This window comes from Rhagoletis zephyria, unplaced genomic scaffold, assembly GCF_001687245.7.
Source record: "Rhagoletis zephyria isolate East Lansing unplaced genomic scaffold, Rhagoletis_zephyria_1.1 Rzeph_scaffold_16282, whole genome shotgun sequence".
Classification (NCBI taxonomy): domain Eukaryota; kingdom Metazoa; phylum Arthropoda; class Insecta; order Diptera; family Tephritidae; genus Rhagoletis; species Rhagoletis zephyria.
Genome location: NW_016173347.1, coordinates 1 through 9,890, shown reverse-complemented (window position 1 = coordinate 9,890; position 9,890 = coordinate 1). Strand labels below are relative to the sequence as shown.

Sequence of the window (9,890 nt, the reverse complement as noted above, 5' to 3'; positions counted from 1 at the left end):
ACTAGCCAATGCCCGCTTACTTCGCGGCGCCTAATAAGAGCTTTTCGTTGGCCAATGCAAAAGAGCGTTTAAAAACAAAATTAGTCTGTAAAGTCAAAATTTTTGATTTAAGTTGAAACCACTAAGGTGCAGTATCCTCCTCTCACATAGGCCAATAATAGTAACGCTGTGATACCATATGGAATACCTATCCCTTTTGGTGTCATGAGCTTTACCAATGGTCTTATTTCCACTCGTGAGATCTCTGCCAAGCATGCGTAATCTTTTTGTATGATCTTGCAACTACAACATTGGTGCGATGCGTATGCCAATAAAAGTTCTTATAGAGAAACTCAAGAGCACAGAAGTGAGTTTTCTGTTATAGGAGGGCCTAGAATCCTCGCTGTCATATAGGATGAAAAGTTTTCCGGTACATTGCTAAATGAGTCGTGTGATCTCTTAAGTATCTTTCAAATGGAGCAATTGATATACCTACGGTGATCTTTCCTTGTTAATTCACCACTTTTACAAACTTAACCCCATCCTTCATTTAGACATCTGAAAACTAAATTCGTATAACTTAAACATAGGGCCAAAGTAGACCAACCACGGGGTTTCTATACATTTCGGCTGCAGCGCCATCCATTGGGTTCATTTTCTGTAAAACCATTGCTTACCATAAAATGAATACGTGTTATGAATTTCAACCTTAACTCCAGCGGCACTAATTGGGTAAATTTTTATCAAAAGAATTTTCCATCATACAGGTACATAGCTCACATTTAAAATTTGAACGACATCGGTTAATAAATACGATTTTTATAAATAACTCTACTCCAGCACCACCTAGCGAGTTTTCTAGTAGCATGTAATATATGTATGTCAGATAACCTCCGACAATCTGACGGAACTCTATTCAGTGGTTTTTGAGTTTATTCCGAACAACGAAAACGGCTATCATTTAATGCAAATAGGTATGTAGATATAGGGCAGTCTATAACGAAACCCGAAAAATCAAAGCTCCATTCTTTGTGCAAAATTTAAAAAAATTCTTCAAAATTTTCACATAAATTTTACCTTTTACTAAAAACTAAAAACAAAGTTACAATATTTCAATGGGATTTAGAAATCTAGGAGAAAATGGTTCCCAATCGAGTGATACTTGTGCGTTTACGTAAATGTATATCGATGCAGTCTTTCCAATAATTACCACTTTTCGCCATAAGTACGGTATTGATAAAAAATGTAGCTGTGTAGAATTTCAGGACGTTAGCGTAAGTAGTTCCAGAGATAAGCTATATGGGAAGTTCAGTTTGTATGGAAGGAAGGAGCCACGCTCCTTTTCCAATGCATTTGCAATATATGCACCAGTGCTAAGTTCAGTTTCCCAGCGTAATTGGTTTTAGAGATATATTGGTTTTTTACGTTTCAGTCTGTATAAGAATTTTAGGAATATCTCGAGCTACATACCGAGTAAATTTTTGGTCAGAATATTTATTTTCAAGGTGTTGCCAAATATGAACCAAGTCGGTGCAGCCGTTTAGTAGTTTAGTGAAATACATTGTAAAGAGAACTGTATGAAATTGTTAAACGTGACGTCTCAGATTTCTTAATTTTTTGGCAGCAACAACGAAAAGTTTTAATTTTTTTTAGCGAAAAACCTTCCACACAGAAAAAACAAAGTTTGTGGTTATATCAAGGCGAAATTTTGAGAACGGTCCGTTGCTAACTCTAAATATAAACTACGACACATTGGAAAAAGTTAATACGTTCAAATACCTAGGAATAATGATCGACGATAAACTAAAACAAAAAAAAAATTGATTCTATATTTTCAATTAAAGCTCAGGCAATATGTACATCGGTGAAAACTGCATTTAACTCCATACATTAGCTTTTGCGTGATGCGCTTACAAACATACAGACAAACATACCAAAATTTTATATTTGGCTTCTGTTGATCTAATAAACCCTATTAATTTTTCTTTAACATATTCTCAAATACTCTCGTTTGATTCCCATATGGCAACACTTAGTTTATATTATAAATTTAACTGAATTAAAGTTTTCAAACCCGCTTCAAGAATATTTCATTTATTTTACAAATTTTAATGAATACAATTTTTCAATCAGATGGCAAATCCCCTAAAAATATTTTAGCATTAAAATTTCCTAGCCTCTTTAGTTTGATGCCAATATAGCAATATTTAATTTACGCTATCAATTAAATTAAATTAAAGTTTTCAAATAGGTGGCAACCTTCCCCAAAAACATATTCAGCTGTAAGCCTTTGTAAATTTCTTTCTTTTGACAGCCATATTGCAGTATTCACTTTACCGTATCAATTGACCTAAACTGAAATTTTAAACACAGGTGGCAACTCTCTAATTTCTTCTTCTATATTGGAAGCTAAATCTCTAGCGATACAACGGTGAAAACTGCATTCAATTCCATGTTTTCGACTGATGTGCGTACAAATATACAGACAGACAGGGATTCAAAAATTCTAAAAATTGTTTATTTGGCTTCTGTAGCTTAAATAAAAACCCACCATATTAATTTTTCTTTAATATCTATAAGGTACAGACATCGACCTGTTACAATTTTATTATATGTATAGATGTAGATATAGATTTCATTTATTTTATCAATTTAATACAATAAAATTTTTCAAACAGGTGGCAGCCATCCCTAAAAATATTTTCGGCAATATAATTTCCTAACCCCTTTCAGTTTGATCCCCATATTGCAATATTTAATTTATCTTATAAATTAAATTAAATGTACATTTTCAAACAGGTGGCAACTCTAAAAAAGTAGTTTTGGCTGTAAGCCTTCTTCAGCCTCTTTCTTTTGACGCCCATATTGCAATATTCATTTTTTCTTATCAATTTACTTAAACTCCAATTTTCAAAAAGGTCGCAGCTATCTAATTTTTTTCTTCCTATATTTTAAGTTAGACCTCTCGCAATACATCGGTGAAAACTGCATTGAAATCCATCCATTCGTTTTCGAGTGATGCGCGAACAAACGTACAGACAGACAGACAGACAAAAATTCTAAAATTGGTTGATTTGGCCTCTGTTGCTCTAATAAAGACCCCACACATTAATTTTTCTTTAATATCTATAATGTACAGACATCGACCTGTTACAATTTTATTATATGTATAGATATAGATATCTAGATGTAGATTTAGATTTCATTTATTTTATCATTTAATTCAATAAAAATTTTCAAACAGGTGGCAGCCCTCCTTAAAAATATTTTCGGCAGTATAATTTCCTAAACCCTTTCAGTTTGATCCCCATATTGCAATATTCAATTTATCTTATAAATTAAATTAAATGTAAAATTTCAAACAGGTGGCAACTCTAAAAAAATATTTCTGGCTGTAAGCCTTCTTCATTCTCTTTCTTTTGACGCCCATATTGCAATATTCATTTTTTCTTATCAATTTACTTAAACTCCAATTTTCAAACAGGTGGCAACTCTCTAATTTTTTTTCTTCCTAAATTTTAATTTAGACCTCTAGCAATACATCGGTGAAAACTGCATTCAAATCCATGCATTCGTTTTCGAGTGATGCGCGAACAAACATACAGACAGACAGACAGACAGACAGACAGACAGACAGACAGACAGACAGACAGACAAAAATTCTGAAAATGGTTGATTTGGGTTCTGGTGCTCTAAAAAAGACCCTCCACATTAATTTTTCTTTAATATCTATAATGTACAGACATCGACCTGTTACAATTTTATTATATGTATAGATTATAAGTAAATTTTCGCGTATGAAAAAAATATATCGAATTTGTTAATTAAATATTAAAGGTATTTCCTTGAGCTGCAAAAGGCTTCTAAAAAGTTCAGGGTCTTAAAACATGGCTGGGAGTAGACCGTGTCCGTAAAGTAAATATCGTAGATTTAAATTCCCCAAAAAATTATTTTGCTTCACGAAAACATACTCGATTTCGGAGAGCGGCTCAATTCAAAAAATTTTAATTTTTATTAGAAAATCCGCTGCGAAGGCAGAATGGACTTTCAGTATTTTTTTCGTGCATAGGAGGATCTCCATAAAAAGTACACTCAGCGTTAAGCTTTGAGATAAACCTACATGCATCAGCGACTGAATTCACGATGGAGAACCTTTATTCGTTCCCAACGATTTGTGAGGAATAAGCATTGCTGGTCTGGTTCAGGAATTGTGAGGAATTGACCTGCTCTAAGGAAATGAAAGTGAGTGAGGACAGTGAAGTCGTAGGGACCTTACTATAGTTTTTCGTGGGCCTTAAGGCTCCGTAAATGTCGTTCCTTTAGCGCTAATTATTTCAGAAGGGATCCTTGCCTACAAAAAATGTGCAGATGTAAGATCAAAACTTCGCTCGATCCTAACTTTTTCTTTGAACCTGTAGCGATTGTAAAGCAAAAGTTCATTTAGATAGTAATCATCTGCAAGTATATCGCGTTTATGGTCCACCTGTTCGAAGCTGGGTCAATTCGTTCTATGTGGTTTCCTGAATATTTTCCCTGTGGTGAAAAAATGTCGTGACTTGTGCTTCCATTCCCAAAGGGGTGATTTCAGCAGTAGCTTCTTAGCGGAAATCTTTCTTGCTCATAAGGCATACCCTAGCCTACAGAGAACGGTGGTTAACTTCCCCCAAAGCCCTGTACTAGTTTCAGTTGACTAGATTGACGCAGCAGTGCAGAGAAAGGCCCCAATGAAAAGAAATTTATGCATTTATTTTCGGAGGAGGATTAGTTAAAAAAAAAGTGATTGTAAAAGAAAGTGTTCGACTTATAATGCATTTAAACTACGTCACTTTGACTCATTCGCCCCTTGGCCATCCTCTTTCCAATCCTGTTTTATAAAGTCCGCCCCTCTTTCGCCAATCATAATCGTCGGTGCGTTCGTATTTCCGTGTGGCACATCGGGCATTATGCTGGCATCGGCCACTCGTAAGTTATCCACACCATAAAGTCGTAAGCGTGGATCCACACATGCTCCCTGATCGCTACTGGGGCCCATTTTTACCGTGCCGGTCTGGTGATAACCCGCCTCTCCGAAGTATTTAACGTAGCAACGCCAGTAGGCTTCCGAACGGTACTTGTACTTATCGCACTCCCCGAGTGGTATACGCAACAGGGTTGCATTTAGTTCCCGCATAGCCTTTGTGCGCTCTAAGCGTTCGATGAAGCGTATACCGCGCAACATAGTCGCCAAGTCTTCGGGATCACTAAAATAATTCGAAAAGATGCGTGGATGATCAAGGTAATCGGAACTGCGCAGACGTATTTTGCCTACGGAGCGAGGCTTGGTCGACAACAATAAAAAGGTGATCAAATGTGTGTTCCTTAATTGCCGAATTAAGCGCGCTGTGTACTTCTCGCCACGTCCTGCAAAATTGACTCTGATGGACTCAACATCGCCTTGTTGGTGTAGTGTGTAGTGATATTGCATATCTGGTAAATCGCTATCACCTTTGGTGTTTACGAAGGTGGTGATACTATTGGATCCGTTACCAAACTGACTGTTGTTGCGAGTCAGGAATTGGTATAATAAATCGATGTGCCTCGTCTGCTCAAACGCGTCGAAAGATGTGTTTTCCAATTTAAACTGAACCCTTAGGGCTATGTGATCGCGTAGATTTGAACCAACTGGCAGGTCGTGCACCACCGGTATGTCCAGCTTTTCAAGATGCTTGCGCGGTCCCACGCCCGATAACATCAGCAACTTGGGCGAATCTATGGTGCCTGCCGAGAGCACCACCTCCTTGCGCACCTCAGCACTCAACTCATAACGTTCGCGNATGCGTCTACCATTGCTAGTAATCATTGGCTCGAATGCAGTGCCTATTTCTACGCCGTCCTCGAACTCCGACTTGGAGGGCACGCCCAATTCTGCAGTAGCATTGAAAATGGCGTTGTTCAGCAGCACATTGCCTACATCTTTATTTGCGTCGATTACCACATAGCCCATGGGATGCGTGGTATTGCCCACAGGGCGCACAGCGCGCTCATAAAATCGCTTCACATCAGCCCAGCCCCACTGTGTATTGCCCGCTGCCAGCCAGTCGTCGAAATCCTGGCGATGCCCCTTCACGTATACCAGACCATTTATTGCGCCTGTGCCGCCTATGAGCTTACCGCGCGGGTTGTAGCACAATCGGCGCCTAAACCCTTGACAAATGTGTGGTTGTGGGTCCGCGTAGTAATCCCAAGAGTAACGAGTGCGCTGCAAATGACCCTGCAAGCCGGGAATCTGAAAAAAGTTTAGATGTAGTTAAGATAAGTGAAATATGAAACTTGCAGCACCTCTGACTCCTGTGGTGGGTCATCGCCCGCCTCCAACACCAGCACTTTCCACTTGACATTCTCGCTCAAACGACTGGCTACAACCGAGCCTGCCGAGCCAGCACCTATAACTATGAAATCGTATTTCCCGATACCATCCTTCAGTGCACCATCGCCGTAGTCCAGAGGCCAGTCGGACTTTGCAGAAATAGCGCAGTTTGCTGTTAATATCGTTTGGACCAGTGTGGTAACTAGACTATTGACTGCGCCGACACTCTGTGCCGCGCATGGCAGCTGTATCGAAGTGTTCGTCATGACGGTTTTGTTTATAATACTTACAAAGTCGGGAACGTTTCATGTTTAAGCCCATGAAGGCATTTAAACAGCAGCTGCGACCCGATTACTGATTTCTTTACTGCATTGTAATGGCTTTATTCATAAAAATAAAGTGGATTTATACCTTGTTTATACCGACACATAAAGCACTGCGACTCAGTTCGGTGTGGTTCAAAACATATGTATGCATAAAAAAAATTCGAATACACGTTGGAACTGCAAAGTGTATTGACTCGAATTGGTTTTCAAATCGGTTTTTTATTCCTCACAAGGGTTAGAAAACCCGTATAAACGAGTAGTTCATTTTACGCGAAATCAAAATTGGCTTTTTTTTCTTTATGCAGCGCGTTTTTAAATGGAATTATTATTATAATAAATTTGTATTACTTCTCGCCTCCATTTCGTTACACGGCGCAAATTTATTATTAAATAAATGTCGAATAAAACTAACAGAATTTGTTTACTTTTCAAAACGGTTTTATCGAAATAATATGTGCTGAATCAAATCGGTTTTTTCCTAGGTATAAACAAGGTATTAAAGAGCTCTATGAAGTGACATTTTCATACAAATTTTCGATTTATAAAACAGTTGAAGTCTTTTTTATTTTATTATGAATTTGGGTGTAAGTATATCGGCATTGTTTAAAGAATAGCTTTTTACAATACTCTACCATGGCACTATGGGACCAATTTCACTTTCGCTTTTTACAAAGTATTTTTTGGTGTTCGGTTTGTAATAAAATGAGGGGAACATTTCGAAAAAAATGATGACAGTCGGCAACTGCTTAGACAGCTGTTGATGTTTACGTGGTCGATGCCGATGCCGATTAATCGGTCTTGGGGTTAAAATCGGCCGATGCCGATTCCTTAAAATAAACTACCTGAATATGAATTCATTCAAGAACGAATGTTTTTGATAAACTTTTATAATAACAAAAGAAAAACATAAAAATATAACATTACAAAACAAATAATCTTTCAAGAATCTATTCACTTATTTATGTACATAAATAAATATGTATTAAAAGCAGTATATCGCCTATGCATACATATCATCGCAATACTTTGTTTCATAGTCTTTTTCTTATTCAATGTTAAGAAAATAGTTCGTTCGAAATCACATTTCTTAGTTGTACTCATAGTAGTAAAAATATACAGCTTCTGCTGACTATAAAGGTGTTGTATTGAATACAATTTGTTAATAAACAGTAACCGTACACTCTAAAAAAAATTTGCTTAAATTTGCTTAAATTTGCGCATATTAAGATAGGTAACCAGTTTCCTCTCTTCATGAATGCAAATTTACATACCGTGTTAATTAAATTCAACACTGTCCGTTTACTTTTACTTATCATATGTGTGGCGTAGAACAAATTTCAAATTAGTTTGCTGAGTTCTAAACATTTATTGTTCACAATTTTACAGTTTAAACATAAAATGTTTAAAATTTGCTCTAAAAAATGTTTGTTTACATTTACGCATATAAAAAGAGGTAGCCAGTTCCTTTCCTAATTCGTGCAAAATTAAACGTTGTCTGTTTACTTTTACATACTAAATTTGTCATGTAGAAAAAAATTACACACAAAGTGTTTAAAATTGAGTTAATAGGAGCACTTAATGATTATTACTGGCAAAAAGATATTTTTTTACATTAAAAATTTTTGCAATTCTAAACATTTCATGTTCAAAATCAAATCTTAAACATTTTGTCCGTATACTTACATAAATTCTGGTTGAAAAATAAATACTTTTCAGTAGTAGTTTTACATACACTTTTTGAGTGTAGATTTTTAATGACAAAAGTATTTTTGTACCGTAAACAATTTAGCAATTTAGTGAAAAGAATTCGAAGGATTTAGGAATTCAGCGATTAATTCAAGGATAATCGTAACATTACTTACAGTAACGATATTTTAGCATTCTGTGGCTATTTCTCTTTCGTTTATTTAATGTTTCTTATTTGTTTATGAAATTGTAGCTCGATATCTAACAAAAACCATATTGGTAAAAATTTCAAACTTTCTCTTTAAACATTCTGAGTATGCAGTTTGGTTACCGATTCAATTTTATTTTAATGAAGTGCAAATTTTAAGTAACTAGGACTTTTTGTTGATTTTTGGAGATTTTTTTGTGGAAGGTGTTGCGGATTTTCTCCACACAAAAAAAATTTCGAACATGCTTTGTTTGGAAGAAAAGGCGTGAACAAACAATTGTCAAAAATCAACACTTACCTAGCTATTTCAAACTTGCACTCTATTATACTAAAATTTAAAAAGCTGCGTACTCAAAAAAATTATAAAAATCTGATCAAACAGTTTCAAATTTTGATGTACATTTGTCAAAATTGCGGAAAAAGTAAAAATAATCGGTCAAAAATCGGCCAAAAGCAGCCGATGCCGATGCCGATGCCGATGCCGATTAATCGGTCGGACTCTATTTCAAAATACCCGAAACGGCGCAAGAACTTTTATTGCCTTCTACTTCTCATCAAGCTGTTAGAAGCAGAGACTAAAAATAACTGTTATCTCGAATTTACAAATTGAAAACGTTGGCGGAATTCTGTAAATCAACGAAAACGTTGTTTCATAAGAGTTATTAGATGAAACATATTTTTATTTCGCCAATAAAAGTTGTAACCCAAGGTTTATTTTTTACGTTATTGCTCAACTATTATCTTTTACGTTGCTTGATAACAGCAAAAAGCTTAAAATTTTCGGTCCTGCTCATAAGGCATACCCTGGCCTACCGCGAACGCAGTTTAACTTCTTCGAGCGGCCTCGACTGGTTCCAGTTGACCAGATTGACGCAGCATTGCAGAAAAAGACTCCAATGAAAAGAAATTTATGCATTTATTTTCGGAGGAGGATTAGTTAAAAAAAAACGTGATTGTAAAAGAAAGTGTTCGACTTATAATGCATTTAAACTACGTCACTTTGACTCATTCGCCCCTTGGTCATCCTCTTTCCAATCCTGTTTTATAAAGTCCGCCCCTCTTTCGCCAATCATAATCGTCGGTGCATTCGTATTTCCTCGTGGCACATCGGGCATTATGCTGGCATCGGCAACTCGCAAGTTCTGCACACCATAAAGTCGTAAGCGTGGATCCACGCATGCTCCCCGATCGCTACTGGGGCCCATTTTCACCGTGCCGGTCGGGTGATAACCCGCCTCTCCGAAGTATTTAACGTAGCACCGCCAGTAGGCTTCCGAGCGGTACTCGTACTCATCACACTCCTCGAGTGGTATACGCAAAAGGGTTGCATTTAGTTCCCGCATGG

General features: G+C 36.7%; 2 protein-coding genes across 2 annotated transcripts; both read right to left on the bottom strand.

Annotated features, from left to right (window-relative positions):
- Nucleotides 1-4,801: 4,801 nt before the first annotated feature.
- On the bottom strand, nucleotides 4,802-6,638 carry LOC108379397 (glucose dehydrogenase [FAD, quinone]-like). The gene is made up of 2 exons (XM_017635740.1): nucleotides 6,298-6,638; nucleotides 4,802-6,244 (listed from the first exon to the last, which is right to left on the bottom strand). The coding sequence occupies exons 1-2, from the start codon at nucleotides 6,589-6,591 to the stop codon at nucleotides 4,802-4,804; spliced, it is 1,737 nt and encodes a 578-aa protein (XP_017491229.1). The 5' UTR covers nucleotides 6,592-6,638.
- A 2,726-nt stretch (nucleotides 6,639-9,364) lies between these two features.
- On the bottom strand, nucleotides 9,365-9,888 carry LOC108379396 (glucose dehydrogenase [FAD, quinone]-like). The gene has a single exon (XM_017635739.1). The coding sequence runs from the start codon at nucleotides 9,886-9,888 to the stop codon at nucleotides 9,541-9,543; it is 348 nt and encodes a 115-aa protein (XP_017491228.1). The 3' UTR covers nucleotides 9,365-9,540.
- Between the last annotated feature and the right edge of the window lie 2 nt (nucleotides 9,889-9,890).